Genomic DNA, 18,634 nt, shown 5'->3' with positions numbered 1-18,634 from the left:
CTGCCAATGATGTGTTGAATGTGCTGTTACAAGCATAAAAACGCAAGAATCCCTCGAAAGGTCTGACAATTTACTGGGCCAAAAGAATTTCAAGGAATTCAAGAAAAAAACATTTTTTTCATTTAACTAGTGAGTGGGTGAAACCATTTCGTATATTCTTCAGCAATAACATGATTTCAAAATTAGGTACTGTGGTACACACTTAAGTCAGCTCAGTACCGTCTTCGTTTGTGTTAAAAGTAAACACCATTAGAAGTCGTTTGGTAAAAACCTCATGCAACAATGATCATCTGTCTATTCAGGTGGAGCCGAGACAACAAGATCTTTAAGAATGTCTTCGATGCAGCCATATTTGGTCGCATTATTCGCACCATTATCTTGGTGAAAACCCCATGTCATAATTATCATCCATTCAGGGGGAGTAGTGAGTGACGACAATACTTTTAAGACAGCCATAGCTGCCATATAAGAAGTCTATAGGTGAAAGCCCTATGTTGATGTAGCCTCCATTTGGACAGGAGTAGGGATAACAATATTTTCAAAATATGACTTTCCACTCAGCAATAGCAATAACGACATTTTCAAGACGGTTGTGACGCAGCCATATTGAACATCAGATTGGTTCCATTTTCAAAGAAAACTAACTGGATATCGTAAAAAGTCTTTTGGTAAAACCTGCAAGTCAATATTCTTTCTGTTCAAGTAGACTAACTTGTTATAAGATTTTTAAAATGGCGGCCATACTGGACGTCAGATCATCACCAGTTTCATTTAGAAGGAGTGGAGATGGCAAGCTTGTATGGACGGACGGACGGACGACTGACCATACCATAAACTCTAGTTGTAAAAGCAGTAGAGTTAAAGCCAAATTTAAAAAAAAAACAAACAGAAAGCTATTTGCTGACAAGTGATAATGAACTAATAAATGTTAAGATTTTAGCAAATCAAAAGATAAATATTTAATGCGCTGAAATCTAGCCGCAACTTAACGCTAAATCATCATTACTTTTCCAGACTTTGCAGTGCCAGATGAACTCACTGAAATGGGTTTAGGCGACTGATATGTACAGGACTGCCCCACAACCGAAAGAAAAATAAATCATCAACGAAACAACTTGTATACACCTTCACCGCATTTTATCTACTCCAGCTAGAGCTAAATGGTATCGCTTCTGGTTTCGGTAGGTCACTTTTGTTGTTGTTTTGGATTTAGCGCCATTTTTGTGTGCACAAAATAGACTATACATGGCCGCCAGTATATCTGGTGGAGGGAGAACCTGGGAAAAGCCCAAGAAGAATCAGACCCACTGGGTGCTACTGGCACGTTTTCACATATATCCACGTTAGTCGAGCACTCGAGTCTAACCCACACAGACAGATGAGATATCAGTAATGTGAAAAGGCGAACGCCTTAGACCTATCGGCCACCCGGGGTCCCATCAGTATTTATATCTACACAATCTAGTGGACGTTTTCATAAATTAAAAACTAAATCGTGTAAAAATATTTTAAATACCACACCGGAGAGTGCAATACCAAGGCATATTGCGATAAGTGCCTTTTTTAAATCGTTAATGCTAAATAATAATAATAATAATAATAATAATAATAATAAATCCAATTTAAATGCTGGTGAAGATTAAGAACGTTTTCATCTCGAAGTTATTTGAGTATGCATTGTTGACATGTAAGGACTGAACATAAATCCGGACGTTTTAGAAACTTGGTCAAAATAAAAAAATGTGATTGTGCCCACTTTGTCACTCTGCCTTTGTACGTTGTGTATTTGCTGCGTCTCCGTCAAGGCATATTAAACATCTCTTTTTTCTTAAATTATTTACCTACAACTGCTCAGAATTTATTTAGATTTTTCCTAGGCTTGATAGAATTTTTGAGGGGGGGGGGGGGGGCAACGATGATACACAATGCAATATCTCGTACTCAAGTTCTACCCGAATACCAAGAAGGAAGAAAAGATCCATGGCAATTTCATTATTCCTTAGAAATGTATTTCCTCCTGTACATATACATCAAGGCAGAATTTGTTTAGCTTGTTTCCTGTACATATACATCTAGGCAGAATTTGTTTAGATAGTTGTATGCTTTTCATTCTTTGCAAGATGACATACAGTGTCCTTGCATACTTGCATTATGTAATGAAACAAAACGATCGAAATCTTGTTTTGAAGCAGAATATTTAACAAGGAAATGTGAAGCACAAATTTTTTTTTCTTGTTGGGGTGTTAAATCACGCCCAACAACTTACATCGTGAAATTTTAAATGCCTTCTATCGCTACCTATGCTTTGTCCTGTTTGAATATTTTGTGAACTACGTGTATGTTCGTCGTTTGTATGCTGAAACTCTATGACAGTACGGACTCGGAGTCTTATCCTTGTTCGTTCATCCATAGGCATACCATGGTTAGGTTTTCCTTTTCTCAGTTTTCAAGCGCTGTGGTAATCTATGTATTTTCCATGAGCATATTTCTGGTTTAAATTACATTACGTGTCTTTTAATATCTGCAATAAGAAAACTTATCTACTTTATTCATACATGGCCAATTATACGTTAAGTATTTGCACTCAGCGAGTCAAATAAAAATATAAAACCTACCTCTAAGTTTGGGTCATCTAGCTTCTTTTGGAAAACTGCAGAATAATTGTCTTGATTTCTATCCCATCCCAGAGAAGATATACCTATGAGTAAACCATAACAAAACGTCCTAAAGAAGATGAATCTCTTGCTGTACTTTCCATTCGTTCTCTCAACATGAACTTCACCGGATGTTCCTTTCTCGGTATCGTTGGACCATGTCAAAGATGTGGTGGACTTAGTCGGCGGACATTTGAAAAGGTAAAACATAATTCCAAAGCTAAGCGCAAAACCACTCAGGGTATCACAGACAGAATCGACATAATACCCCACATTACTTTTATCTGAAACATACTCCTTCTTTCCTGAACGGGCCCGATACAGTGTTCCATCAAAAGAATCAAACCAGAAACGCACTTCATACAGAATACAACCTATCCTCCTGGTCTTCAAGTTTTCCGAAGATACTAGTTTCCCTGAGATGCACCCTATGATTAAATGTGTAATACTGATCATGTTGGGAGTTATGAAATAAAACACTTCACTAAATTTCGTGACCGCGTTAAAGTACTCCGTAGTAGGTGTAATTATATAATGGTTGACAGGGTCCATCATTAACAGCTTGATGGACAAAGGATAGAAAGGCGAAAAAATGATGTCATCTGTTCTAGGCTGGTCCACGAGCTTGGTTGACTGAAGTGTAACATATAGCACCATATCCATGACGAGGAAGAAGACTAGAAGTGAAAGACCGAAGATGAGAAGAAGACTCCGCTCATTCCGGATGGATTGACTAATCAGCTGGAACATCTTCGGAACAAATCCTCTGTGAAATAGTGTGTCCACCTTTGTAAAAGGAAAAATGACCGACTAGAAATTTCAAACTTCTCTAATTTGTGAGTCCACGCATTCAGTTCATTTACATTGATCTGAAATGAAAAACATATTTTAAAGCAGCCATTACATGATACGAAGACGCATTCATTACTATAAACATTACACAAAATTACATTGGTAACTATGGATGATATAATCTAGTACTTAAGGAACACTGTCTTTTTATATGACAAATCTACTGACCGATCCAATGGACAAGAGGTTAGTTATCCTTATCACCTGAAATGACTAAAAAGTGTGTTTGTTGGTATTTATTATTATTATTATTATTATTACACATAGCTTTAACAATTTTTAGTCATCGCTACGATGTCTGCAGTGTGGCAGCTATAGTGATGTCTAGCGCTGGGGCATCATGCTTCAGACATGTAGTATCACGTGCTTGCAGTCACATTATCCTGACACCAGGCCGAACAGGCCTAAAACGAACTTTTAATGCTGAGCGCCAAGCGAGGCTGCTGCTAGTAACATTTTTATAAGTATTTGTTATGATTCGGCCTGGTTCGAACCCGCGACCTCCTACGTCTGAGACTGACGCTCTAACCACTTAGGCCACCTGAGCGTTGAAATGAAATCGTACTCGTCTTGTCACCTGAAACGACAGATCTTAAATTTCTTCTATCTTTCGATTCCAAAATATGAAAGCTTTTAATATACCATATTTGTAAGCTTTTGTATGTCCACGTACAGTCAATTTTGTCGCAAAAACGAGAATTTTTTTCCAAACATAATGATTGATGTATTAATATTACATTATAAACTAAAGGATTAAGTACTGATAGTACCATAATGTTGTATAAAGGATCAAAGGTCTACGTTCAATGTCCTTTGTCCTGCATTTTATTTTTAACTGAACCACCGAGTCTTGTTTATGGATTTTCAGTACGACTTTTTCATGCCGCTGTTTATCTGGACTAAGACAGCGATGTTGTCATTCATGCACTTTCTTGAATTTCCTTTGCTCCAATCTTGTAATCAGTGAAAGCTGTTAGGACTGCATTTCCGTCACCAGGAATATAATTACAGCTTATTCGAGTATTTGCACTTTAGAGTATGGGAGTGTTCCAGATTATATATAATGGATAATGGCTTTAATACAAAGAATCGATTCATTTTCATTGCCGTGCAATATGGTAATAGACTCGACATTCTACTAGCAAACATGATTGAGATTAGATGAATTGCTTTAAAAGACTCGCCTTTATATTTAGAAAAAAACTGTTTGTAAAAACATTCCCTCCACTACTACTTTTTGAACTCCATCCCCAAAGTTTCAGCCTGTGCTTAGGTATCTGTCAGTAACATTTAGAAATGTCTCTTTTTATGCCCAATAACTGTACGGGATCTCAAGTTTCCGGGTTATGAACCAAAGGGCTAGGATCACAGTGCCAATCGCAATCGTTTCCATGGTTTCCAAGCCATGACCCAAGTGATAAGCCCCTAACGATAGAAATGGACACTGGGATGTATAAATTTATCTCATCATGCCCAATACGTGTTTACATTATCACAGGGTGGTACTGCCCATAATTTCCAAATTATGAAAAAGGCACTAATTGCTGGTGTGTGTGTGTGTGTGTGTGTGTACGAGAGAGAGAGATATTTAACGTAGCTTTAACAATTTTTCAGTCCTGTCGATACGCTACGATGTCTGCAGTGTGACAGTTTATGGTGATGTCTAGCACAGGGGCATCATGCCGCAGACATGTAACATAATGTCCCACCAAGTCACATTATCCTGACACCAGGCTTGCCATTCCGAACATTAACCGCTTAATACTGAGCGCCAAGCTAGTCAGCAGCTATTACCATTTTTATAAGTCTTTGGTATGACTCGACCTGGGTTAAAACCCACGATTTCCCTCATCCGAAGCGGACGCTCTAACCACTTAGGCCACCAGAACCGTCGCTGGGGTATGGAAAGAACCCGGGCATGACTTAATGGTGTAAGTATGGATTGTTTTACTATGGGTAAATTATCTCTAATGCCGATTCTCATACAGGTGAGACAAACAGTCATTCAATTATTTGAAATATATATCCAGGCATCTCCATAAAGGGTGGCATGATCAAAATTCCAAAACTGCTGGCGTACTCTGCACCTACGGGACTAGTAGTGAGTCAAGTTGCATGTGTCAAGATTTAACGATCTAGGTGTTCTTAGATATTACATTCGTAAGGAACGACTTTTAACAATAGTCACGTGCTTCTTTAAACGCGGATGAAAATAAAAATAAAACAATCAGAAAGTAAATCTGTATGCACTGTTTAATTCACATCATACATGAACTGTCTGCATACAAAGCCGCATTTGATTACTGACAAAGTACTCGTTTATAATCCTAAATCAGCTTTGATCACAAATCTTTAAATACTTTACAAACGTCGTCTTGAGATACTAAACCGGGTAGGTGACAACGTTTCCAGATGTCATCTCGACATATAACACAAAGGCATTTAAAGGCTTACAATCTGGCATATAAATCATAAAAGGTGAAACGACACTTGCTTCACAATACCATGTGTGTTTGTCACGTACATTTGGAACCAAAAATAATGGCAAAAAAGTCATTCGCGTATCAGCGGACACAAGATCTATCCACAGTGCCGGCACTTGCAAAGGATCTTAAATACCAATACAAGATCAGTGGTTTTCCTTCGCAACCTTCAGATTTCTCTACCTAATTTCACGACCTTGACCTTATACAGTACTTAATGTTTTGTTACAAAAATATGCTCAATACGCTTCATTACTATTTGTCAATGAAAACGCCACTGTCCTGGGTTACAAGTAAACAGGCGGATGCAAGTTTGACATTAGGACCTTATTACTTCACTAACCGGAAGTCTATGTCGAGAAATGTATCCAATACAAGTTACGCTTCAGTGTTTAAACATCGAATATTTAAACTCAAAACAATGATACAAATACTAGGTATGTTGGCTATACAATAATGTACACTAGGTATGCGGGATATACAACACTAGGCCAATTTATTTTCCTGAAAGCCGTTCGTCCCTGCTTCCCGTTACAGCAGTGAACCCACCCCACCCCCGTATTTTTTGAAAGTAACAGTAATTCCCGAAATTGATTTGTGCATCTAAGCCGGTTTCACCCGGTACTTGACGCGCTTAGTACATTATAAATACTAATTATTACTATATATATATAAGTACTATCAGGGTGAAATGAAATCCATTTTTCCTCCGAGAGTTCTATGCTTTGGGGTCCCCCCCCCCCCACCGACTTATTACATTTTCAAATAGGATTATCTTTAATTTCCCTTCTTAACAAAAGAACAGAGACGAATGTTATGCCCTCCAATTATCTTTAAAGATTAGAAGCGGTTCCTTACTATCACGTGTCCACACGGAGACAGACGCTACAACCTCATTCATCTGAAGTATTAGTTTATCCATACTACAAGTGCGCTTGTGTGTAGGACGTTGTGATGTAAACACGTACCTAATTCGCCCTGAACTCAAGCGCATACGACCAACGCTTTATTCTGTGAATGTCTCCCGATGATTTTCTATAAACCTTGTTTTAGTGTTCATCAATGAATCCATCCACCCATCTCAGTGTTTCACCCGGTATATATATGTACCTAAGATAAACATTTTGATAAAACCAATGCCTCCCCAAGCTAGAATAATGAGTGTTCAACGTGCAACCTACAAGGCTTCAATACCCGCCCAAGTGAAACTGGGGCGGATGTCTTGGTGTCCATTTGTGAAAGGCATTTAGCCCTCATTTCCTATCTACGATATACAATAAACTGCTGATATTGCCGCTGAAAAACAAACAAACCGAGCCCACAACTGGTACAAAACTTAATTCCAGATATAAAAAAGTCTATATAAACCAGAATGTAAGTAAGATCGGTATCCTAAGCAGAGAAAGATTTTTTAAAAGCCCCACCCCACTCTTTTCATACATCACGTAACACGGGTAAAGAAACGAAAGATATTGCACACATTTTCAGTGTACTGTATGTGACCTGCCGCCCACACTTGCAAGTCTTCATGCACTGCCTGAGTTAGTCTTTCCTATCAGTACTGCTTCATTTTCCATACGCACGCGGTTTATCAGTTATCACCAGGCATTTATTTTGACATGACAAATCCACCTCTCGAAGTTTTACCTCATAATGATGATTGCCCATCGTGCTTCGAAACCATCCCGCAAGCGATGGATACCACATACGTGTTATCTGCCTGTAAAAGATGCAAATCACCGCATCTGACGAAAATGAATATCTAATCACAGTAAGACATTTGAAAGAAATGTTTACTAAATCAGCCAGTTACTATGCCAATCGCCAAAAACGACTGGAAAAAAAACACAACATGGACGTATATATTTTGTCTGGGGTTTTCTGCAGAGCTTAAATACTTTAGAAAGATAGCTTTTTAAAACGCTAAAACCGTAATCTCACTTTATACTTAATCCTCAAACTGAAGCATTAATCCGTGCAATCTCACATGTTGATTTTTAAAAAAAAAATAAAGCCAATATAACCGCTTATATAACATTAGAGAGAGAGAGAGAGAGAGAGACCATGACCAATTGCACACTCAACAACAGTAAAATCAACAAATAGCGGTAACTCCAAATTCAAACTTGTCTTTGGGTTTGGCAAGCTTCAAAAGTTCTGATGTATATTTTTTCTTCATATTTTTCCCCCCTCAAAAGTGATCACTTCCATTCAGGCATTATAGAAATGCATACAAACTGCAAACACGTCTTGCCCCAGAAATGGAATCCAAATTGCAAGATGATATGCTCACCCCGTGTTTAATGGTCCTCTATATAAATAACTGCACTTTTCTTGTTGATTTAAGCCAATTTTCTTCTTCCAGTGATTGTCCCTGCACTTTTGGTACCAAAATCTGATAGGCTTCTTCTTACCAAGTTTAAGTCGTTCGCAAAGTATGGCCCTGGGCTGTAAGGTATAACTAATATCAATGTATGGCCCTGGGCTGTAAGGTATAACTAATATCAATGTATGGCCCTGGGCTGTAAGGTATAACTAATATCAATGTATGGCCCTGGGCTGTAAGGTATAACTAATATCAATGTATGGCCCTGGGCTGTAAGGTATAACTAATGTTAAAGTATGGCCCTGGGCTGTAAGGTATAACTAATATCAATGTATGGCCCTGGGGTGTAAGTATAACTAATATCAATGTATGGCCCTGGGCTGTAAGGTATAACTAATATCAATGTATGGCCCTGAGCTGTAAGGTATAACTAATATCAAAGTATGACCCTGGGCTGTAAGTATAACTAATATCAATGTATGGCCCTGAGCTGTAAGGTATAACTAATATCAATGTATGGCCCTGGGGTGTACGGTATAACTAATATCAATGTATGACCCTGGGGTGTACGGTATAACTAATATCAAAGTATGGCCCTGGGCTGTAAGGTATAACTAATATCAATGTATGGCCCTGAGCTGTAAGGTATAACTAATGTTAAAGTATGGCCCTGGGCTGTAAGCTATAACTAATATCAATGTATGGCCCTGGGCTGTAAGGTATGACTAATATCAATGTATGGCCCTGGGCTGTAAGGTATAACTAATATCAATGTATGGCCCTGGGCTGTAAGGTATAACTAATATCAATGTATGGCCCTGGGCTGTAAGGTATAACTAATATCAATGTATGGCCCTGGGCTGTAAGGTATAACTAATATCAATGTATGGTCCTGGGCTGTAAGGTATAACTAATATCAATGTATGGCCCTGGGCTGTAAGGTATAACTAATGTTAAAGTATGGCCCTGGGCTGTAAGGTATAACTAATATCAATGTATGGCCCTGGGGTGTAAGTATAACTAATATCAATGTATTGCCCTGGGCTGTAAGGTATAACTAATATCAATGTATGGCCCTGAGCTGTAAGGTATAACTAATATCAAAGTATGACCCTGGGCTGTAAGTATAACTAATATCAATGTATGGCCCTGAGCTGTAAGGTATAACTAATATCAATGTATGGCCCTGGGGTGTACGGTATAACTAATATCAAAGAATGACCCTGGGGTGTACGGTATAACTAATATCAAAGTATGACCCTGGGGTGTACGGTATAACTAATATCAAAGTATGGCCCTGGGCTGTAAGGTATAACTAATATCAATGTATGGCCCTGAGCTGTAAGGTATAACTAATATCAATGTATGGCCCTGGGTTGTACGGTATAACTAATATCAATGTATGGCCCTGGGGTGTACGGTATAACTAATATCAAAGTATGACCCTGGGGTGTACGGTATAACTAATATCAAAGTATGACCCTGGGGTGTACGGTATAACTAATATCAAAGTATGACCCTGGGGTGTACGGTATAACTAATATCAAAGTATGGCCCTGGGCTGTAAGGTATAACTAATATCAATGTATGGCCTTGGGCTGTACGGTATAACTAATATCAATGTATGGCCATGGGCTGTAAGGTATAACTAATATCGTAGTATGGCCCTGGGCTGTAAGGTATAACTAATATCAATGTATGGCCATGGGCTGTAAGGTATAACTAATATCATAGTATGGCCCTGGGCTGTAAGGTATAACTAATATCAATGTATGGCCCTGGGCTGTAAGGTATAACTAATATCAATGTATGGCCCTGGGCTGTACAGTATAACTAATATCAATATATGGCCATGGGCTGTAAGGTATAACTAATATCAATGTACGAAACGATTTTCTTTTGTCAGTCCAAGTGACCTTCGCTTATAACCCAGTCGATAGGATTCTCTCTTATCTCAAGTACAAGCCATCCACAGGGTCTGCCAACTGCAGCAGATGACGGTCGGCTTGAGATTAGTACGGTAACGAAACCGGAATTAGGTAGACAGGTTAATAACCAAATTCGACCAGTCTTATTTGGGATTTGGGGCGTGTAAAAACTACTCACCTTCCAAAATTTAAGTTTGGCGATGCAAGTGCTCCAGTGAGCATGTGGGTAATTTTATAAGAACATATGTTAACACATCTTGACTAAGAATTTTACCTTATATCCTTATATCCATATATATATATATATATATATATATATATATATATATATATATATATATATATTAATACCTCGTGCATTCGCGTTTCTGGATTCGCGAAATTTTCATTGGTACCCTCTACGCACATGTTTTCTTTATTTTATTGCATTGTACCTTCGTTATATGACTTCTGTGACATATGAAGTTTACCTAGTTTACCTTCCTGACAATGACAAAGAAAACGTCAGTCATTAAGTTTACAGTCCCATTCGTTACTTCGTTTTACCATACTGTGAGTGCAAAAGAAATTGGGCAGCGAATGAATTAGTATAGGGGTAATATTAGTATACATGTACCGTACTGTAAATGCGCTAGTGTGGCAAATACCCATTAGGCGATACTGTACTCTATTTTTACGTCAACCATTTATTTCTCTTTTTAAGGGCAATGTATTAAGCTAACTTTTAAATGAAATTAAAGTGCTTTGGGAGCATGATTTGGGTCATATTTAGGGTCTAAACCCTAGAAATAAGCATTTATTAGCATTTTTAGTGACTCGTACCAAACATTCGCGATTCCTCCTGATCCGCGACTGGTTCTGGAACCTAACCTCGCGAATGTTCGAGGTATATATATATATATATATATATATATATATATATATATATATATATAGGGGGACCTTACTAATAAGTCATCGCAACAAACATGGTAATGAGTTAAGGGTATGAAACTATTTTGGTGTACTTCTAACTATTTTGGTGTACTTCTAACATACTTGTACGCTAGTCAAGCTGGTTGGCATTTGAATAATATGCAAAATTGTATAGTAGATCGCCACATAGAAGAAAGGCTTAAAAGGCGATGGTGCGGTGTTTATTTGGTGGTCGTGGCCGTTTAGCAGAGGATGGTTCCAATATTCACAGAAACTTAAACCATGCTGTTTTAACAAAGTCTTTATACCCTCGTTCCGTTTGGAAAAGTTCTTATCAAATAATTCAGGCAGTCATTTGGACAAAATCAAGTTATGTTTTAAAACGATGTAACAATGTTTGATTGTGTCACTAGCTGTTGATCATTATCAGTACAAAGCTTCTACAATGCACGTACAGCTAAAGATCGGAATAAAAAGCAAGATTAATTATCCAGAATTAATGCATGATTTCGTCATTTAAAATATAAGGTATACATTTTTTATGAGTCGTACAGCTTTGGCATAATACATTACGAGTTCTGATTTGTTTAACAGTATAACCTCAGACAAGTGTCAAAGTTCGAAAGAATCAATATTGAACTGAATCCGCACTAAATTGGACAATATCAAAATTACCTCCGTCCTACATTACTGTTCAAAATATTACAGTATTGGTATTGGCTTTTTTTGGATACTTTGAGGGGGGGGGGGCATTTAGTATTACGACTAATACAATTAAACCAAGGCGTTAATATAAAATGTACATAAAACAGGAAAACTGAGTTCCTTACAAATAACTATATCCAGCAGTGTTTCAGTTAAATGGAATTGCTGTATTCACAATCCGATCATTTCACCATGCCTATCTATAAGTCTTGTACCATTCAAACGGATTTCGATAACCAGACGGTCGTGGAGGCTTGTGTGTGTATGAAATGCCCATAGTAGCATTGACCACCTACATCATTATAACTGGTTTTGGCAATGATTTGCATTCCATGATCGTGCAGCGCAGGTTCCGATCATTCATGCAAGTATTATCCGTGAAAAGAAAGCGATCAAAACACTGGGTCGTGTGATATCGAACGATATTGCCAATGGTTACCGACCTAAAGACATATCTCTCGCTCTCTCAACCACACACACATGTATTGACTCATTTGTAGTTATATACACATGCGTTCACATAATGGAATATAAATGCATTATATATGTTAAAATAAATTAACAAACTTAAGTTAATTTACCACAAAATAATAAAAGAAGTAAACATTAATGTTTCTAATACATACTGATCCATAATGCAATAGAAAAAAAGATGTATTGCAATATATCGCAATACGTTGTTTTCTGAAAACTATTAATTACTTAATCATGTGTTCAGCGAATGTAGTCTGTGGTTTGATGTCATTAGCTACTTTTGTATCTTCTTTTAGAAGAGGGTGTTTGCGCCAAGCATATCGTAACTGTATACATCGTACTAAACATAAACGTGAAGGTGGTTTCATGGCGGAGTAACTTCCACGACCAATTTTCATTCAATGCTATACGCGTCCTTCCGTTTGTGAATCGATTCTTTTTCTCACTGCATCCCAAACTCCACTGTGAACCCCTCATAATCGTAAAATTATATTTAATGTACTGTATAATTTCACAATGATGAGTAGATAACAAGTTAAGTATGTGAACTCCTGCCTAACCCCTGATGACGAGTAGATAAGAAAAGAATGTGAACACACACATACGAAACAAAATACAAGTACACGGAAAAAAATAACGACTATCACAAGTCTACATCACGACACGTTTTCGGTCAAGGATTGGAGCGGGGGGAGGGGTAGTTGTATGTGTCTGCGTTTCAGACAAAAAAGAGGAAGTCTTCCACGTTTTCTAAAATGTATAATTTAAATATTCAAATACATTAAACGCGATTAAAATGTTACAAAATAGCCGCTACATTAAACCTTTGGTGAAAATAAACCTACTTCAATGTTTCAACATTAATCCGAGAGAAATAATTGTTCATAAATACGTCTCATGTCCTTACCAACACTGACTGACAAATTCCACCTAATTGCTAAACAGAGCATGAAAATCGCGCTTCTACTTCCAATATCCTGCCTCGTGATTCGTGTTAACCACAGGTGTAAAAAAAAAAGCCACCTCAAAAATACACGGTTCATGCGCATCACACTCGCAATACAAGAAAAAAGGAATCAACCAATCAATCAATGAAGATGAAGGCAAAATAGAAAGGGTATAGGTAAACCAGACGTTATTTCTTTGGAATAAAAAAATGGGAGGGGCAGTCTTGTTGTACTGAACATGCAAATGTGAGTCACCACCAACTAAAACAAACGTTGTCGAGAAATTCATTATTAATATTAGTTTACTGACAAATGTATGACGAATAGGTTGACATGTCCTCCTACACCCTCCACTCCCCTTTTCACTATCGTTTGTAAAACGTTCCCGTCTTTTCTATTCACATCCACAGTGTATTGTCGAACAAATAATACACCATTGTATAACGATTCAGTACATGTACAGTATAATATTACCACGTGTTGAACCAAGTACGCGTATATGTATACAAGCAACACGACCAACTGTATGATTTGCACCATCCTTATCACTATGTGTAGAATTCTTACCTTGATTGTTAACCTGGAATCCCAATATTCGCTCAACAGGGTCTTTCAATCTGTTGCTCCATACCTAACGTAAGCACTGTCGCGCGCGATAAACGTTCATAAACCTTACTCGTTAAAGGTATTGACTTATCAGCCAGCACACTCAGCTGGTTAGTAATCAAATACGTGGAGTCGGTCACATGTATGTAACGCGCCCGCCGATTGGCTTCAAGTCAACGCGCGGCCAGATCAGAGGTTATATACGATATCAAAGGTCGTCTGCTACTGTATGGCCTGCTGGAACAGTTGTAGAGAAGAAATGAGCGTAAACAGAGAGGTTTCGACAGGAACTCTCAGGAACATTGGTTAGAAACAGAAGGTAGATGGTTTGAAATGTAACTTTTGACTGCCACTTAGATTGCCAGGCAGGACACGGAATTTCAAATTTGTGCAAGAATAAAAACAGTGACTTTAATCAGCGATATATATATGTATGTATGTATGTATGTATGTATGTATGTATGTATGTATGTATGTGTATGTATGTCATTGTTCAAAGGTCGTTTGCGGTTGCAGGTGAAATAGGTGTGTTGCGTACAGTATAATAATTTTGTAAAACTCTGATCAATTTATTTCCATGATAACCATCACAGTCACGAAAATGACAGAAACACATCAGTTACAAGTCGTCTGTTCATTCATCGTCTATTCATCATACGACAACATCCGATTGTTGTGTTAGGCACATATTTGAAGATCAAGTTACGTTCCTAGCTTGCATAATTTTTTGACATACTGTATTCTTGTTACACAAAAAGCTCACTAATGAACGGAGGGAGGTGCTGTTTTAGACATATATTAAACTCAGAAATTCACTGGATGAAAGAGAACAAAAACTCACATTATCAAGAACACAAATGGAGATGTCGTTGTTATTATTGAAGATAAATTATTTAGTTGTTTTCAGGTACCCGGACTCCACGTATGCTCGATTATAATGACTGCGTGGTTCACAACTCAAACATTTGTTTTCATGGGCTTTAATCGGCTTTGATACGGACTAAGCAGGCCACACTACGATACGGACTAAGCAGGCCACAACAACAGCATAAACCGCACATAAAACGTGTTGGCGGACCGTTGTGCTTACGAGTCGTATGTTGTGCACCTCGCTGACAAGGGCCCTCGCAGAATTATTTTCGAGATTGGTGGATGGGATGGGGATAAACTTGTAGTGATCAGCTATTAAATTTTACTGACGTAGACCAAACCATGTATTTAGAGGTGAAATTCTAAAGGTTCGGAGTATAGCTTTGATGAAGCATTTTCTGAAATGGGAAATAAAATGCTGCAAATTTCTGATAGCTCTAGCTATATGTTTCTCGTTCGCGAATTTAATACCAGAACTGCTAATTTATCAGATATATGTGACAGCTTTCTTGATACACGCCAAGCTGAAATATTTAGTTTTATGATGATAACAATCAATTTATAAAGGAGACCAGAAAGGTATTATATATTCATGGTCCGATACTCACAAGACAGAAATAGAAACATGTATTTATTGATTTTGTTTTGCATAAATAATATATTGTAACGGAAAGGTTTGTTAGACAAGGGATTTGGAAAATGCGCATCCGGTGAAAGAGCCTAAATCATTATTTAGTAGTGACTTTATGTGTCTTCCCGTTGATGTTCAATGCTCGATTTTAGTCCTTTGTTTTCAGAGATTCACTGTGTGTAAGCATGCCAAGTTCGAAGTAAGCAGGTATCCACTGTGCTTTATCATACCTAATTTGAAGTGATCACATATTGACCACTTTAGCAAATCAAATTCGAAGTGATCACATATTGACCACTTTAGCAAATCAAACTCGAAGTGATCACATATTGACCACTTTAGCATACCAAATTGGAAGTGATCAGATATTGACAACTTTAGCATACCAAATTCGAAGGAATCGGAGATTGGTGTTTTATCATGACAAGTTCGAAGTAATCAAAAATTCAGTGTAACTTAGCGTGCCAGACTTGAAGTAATCAGAATTTTAGTGTACTTTAACGTGCCAAACTTAAAGTAATCAGAAATTCAGTGTACTTTAACGTGCCAAACTTGAAGTAATCAGAATTTCAATGTACTTTAACGTGCCAAACTAGAAGTAATGAGAAATTCGGTGTAACTTAGCGTGCCAAACTTGAAGTAATCAGAATTTCAGTGTATTTTAACCTGCCAAACTTGAAGTAATCAAACATTCAGTGTAACTTAGTGTGCCAAACTTGAAGTAATCAGAATTTCAATGTACTTTAACATGCCAAACTTGAAGTAATCAAAAATTCAGTGTAACTTAGCGTGCTAAACTTGAAGTAATCAGAATATCAATGTACTTTAACGTGCCAGACTTGAAGTAATCAGAATTTCAGTGTACTTTAATGTGCCAAACTTGAAGTAATCAGAAATTCAGTGTACTTTAGCGTGCCAAACTTGAAGACTCAGAAATTCAGTGTACTTTAGCGCGCCAAACTTGAAGTAATCAGAATTTCAATGTACTTTAACGTGCCAAACTTGAAGTAATGAGAAATTCAGTGTAACTTAGCGTGCCAAACTTGAAGTAATCAGAAATTCAGTGTACTTTAGTGTGCCAAACTTGAAGAATCCGAAATTCAGTGTAACTTAGCGTGCCAAACTTAAAGTAATTAGAAATTCAGTGTACTTTAGCGCGCCAAACTTGAAGTAATCAGACTTTCAATGTACTTTAACGTGCGAAACTTGAAGTAATGAGAAATTCTGTGTAACTTACCGTGCCAAACTTGAAGTAATCCGAAATTCAGTGTACTTTAACATGCCAAACTTGAAGTAATCAAATATTCAGTGTAACTTAGTGTGCCAAACTTAAATTAATCAGAATTTCAGCGTACTTTAACGTGCCAAACTTGAAGTAATCAGAAATTCAGTGTATTTTAACGTGCCAAACTTGAAGTAATCAAAAATTCAGTGTACTTTAACGTGCCAAGCTTGAAGTAATAATAGATTCAGTGTAACTTAGCGGGCCAAACTTGAAGTAATCAGAAATTCAGTGTACTTTAGCGTGCTAAACTTGAAGAATCAGAAATTCGGTATACCTTAGAGTGCCAAATTTGAAGAATCAGAAACTGAGTGTGCTTTAGCGTGTCAAACTTGAAGAATCCGAAATTCGGTGTACTTTAGCGTGCCAAACTTGAAGAATCCGAAATTCAGTGTAACTTAGCGTGCCAAACTTGAAGAATCCGAAATTCGGTGTAACTTAGCGTGCCCAATTGGAAATAATCAGTTACATGTCCTTCGTGATTCTATCACAGAAATTAGAAGTAGAAGCTTGTGGAATTCGAGAAGAAAAATTTCAGTCCTAAAGGTTAAAAATATGAGATTACATGAACTTTGTCTGGCAGGAACTTAAAAATAAAGATAATAAAACACGAGACAATGTAAATAGAAGCATGAACGATATAAGAAATTTTTATTAGCTATGCTGCATTGTCATTCTCAGATAAAGGATATAAACGTGAAAGTTCTGCAAATGCAAGACAAAAGCTGACTCTAAACTATTATTTGGCAGGAAGAGTGTAAAATCCAGAAAACATGGCCAGTACAAAATCCAGAAAACATGACCAGTACAGTAATGTTCAGGAAAGTAGAAAAACGTCACTGATTAATGATAACTAGTAGACAAATTATTATTCCCATTATATAAAAAGAATCATTTCAAAGGATAAGCACTTTACAATGGAATGGTCTAAAGTTATACTGGAATATGATAAACAATGTTGGAAAAGAAAGACAATTTTGAAGTATTACAATTGAAAAACAAAAACGTTTTGAATCTACTTAGTGGACATATATAGGGAGGAGTGAATAATCCTCAAAATTGGCGAATGTTGTCGAAACTCCTGTTTCAATGACAGCTGAAGAAATGTTAAAATTGTTCGCAATCTAATAAGCAATAAAGCAAGCCCAGCTGCAAATATATGTAATGGACATAAACAATATCAATTGCCACATATAAAATATCAATTGTCACATGTAACATATCAATTGGCACATATAAAATATCAATTGCCACATATAAAATATCATTGCCACATATAACATATCAATTTCCACATAAAATATCAATTGCTACATATAAAATATCAATTGCCACATATAAAATATCAATTGTCGCATATAAAATATCAATTGCCACATATAAAATATCAATTGTCACATATAAAATAACATTGCCACATCATAAAGTATCAATTGCTACATATAAAATATCAATTGCTAAATATGCCACATATAAAATATCAATTGCCAAAATGCAAAATATGTGGGGAAAGAGAATTTGAGCTTGAATACTGGCTTTATACCAAACTGTTCAGAAAAATTGTTATTGTGCCAATTCATAAAAGTAAAGATGACGAAACCAATGTATCCAATTATAGATATTACTTTACTAAGCTGTTGTGGTAAATGTTTTTAAAAACCTCTAAATTAAATTTAAGATTGTCTAAGGTCATTGACGATAATTAATTATTATACGAGACTCAAGCTGGATTCAGGAGCTTTACTGAACCTATTAGACATTGCAAAATTAAAGTGTTTTACTTTTGTTGATTTTGAAAGTCCCTTGTATCCGGCGTGGAGAGCTGAATTTGGAATACGTTTTATTGGATAGGCATCAATGTAAAGTGTTTTAATGTTATATGAGGTATTTATTATGTTATAAACTCATGTGTCAGTGTAAATAATGAATTTCCCGGGGGGGGGGGGGGGGGTCTCCTGTTA

The 18,634-nt window shown here is 37.0% G+C and overlaps 1 protein-coding gene across 2 annotated transcripts in view; it reads right to left on the bottom strand.

Annotated features, from left to right (window-relative positions):
- The window catches only part of LOC149796287 (ceramide phosphoethanolamine synthase-like), a 32,995-nt gene extending 18,957 nt beyond the window's left edge, over positions 1–14,038 (bottom strand). Inside the window, exons 1-3 of one of the 2 annotated variants that reach the window (XM_089960935.1) lie at positions 13,852–14,038; positions 8,283–8,437; positions 2,616–3,523 (exon numbers count right to left, since the gene is read on the bottom strand). In XM_089960935.1, coding sequence (XP_089817061.1) covers positions 2,616–3,404 — 789 coding nt within the window. In that variant the 5' untranslated portion in view covers positions 3,405–3,523; positions 8,283–8,437; positions 13,852–14,038. The remainder of the gene's footprint in view (positions 1–2,615; positions 3,524–8,282; positions 8,438–13,851) is intronic. The other variant, XM_089960934.1, reaches the window with a different exon arrangement.
- Between the last annotated feature and the right edge of the window lie 4,596 nt (positions 14,039–18,634).

The sequence above is a fragment of the Sinohyriopsis cumingii genome, chromosome 6 (assembly GCF_028554795.1).
Source record: "Sinohyriopsis cumingii isolate HCF-2022 chromosome 6, ASM2855479v2, whole genome shotgun sequence".
NCBI classification, from domain to species: Eukaryota; Metazoa; Mollusca; class Bivalvia; order Unionida; family Unionidae; genus Sinohyriopsis; species Sinohyriopsis cumingii.
Note: the sequence above shows the minus strand (reverse complement) of the source record. Positions and strands in the feature narration are given on the sequence as shown.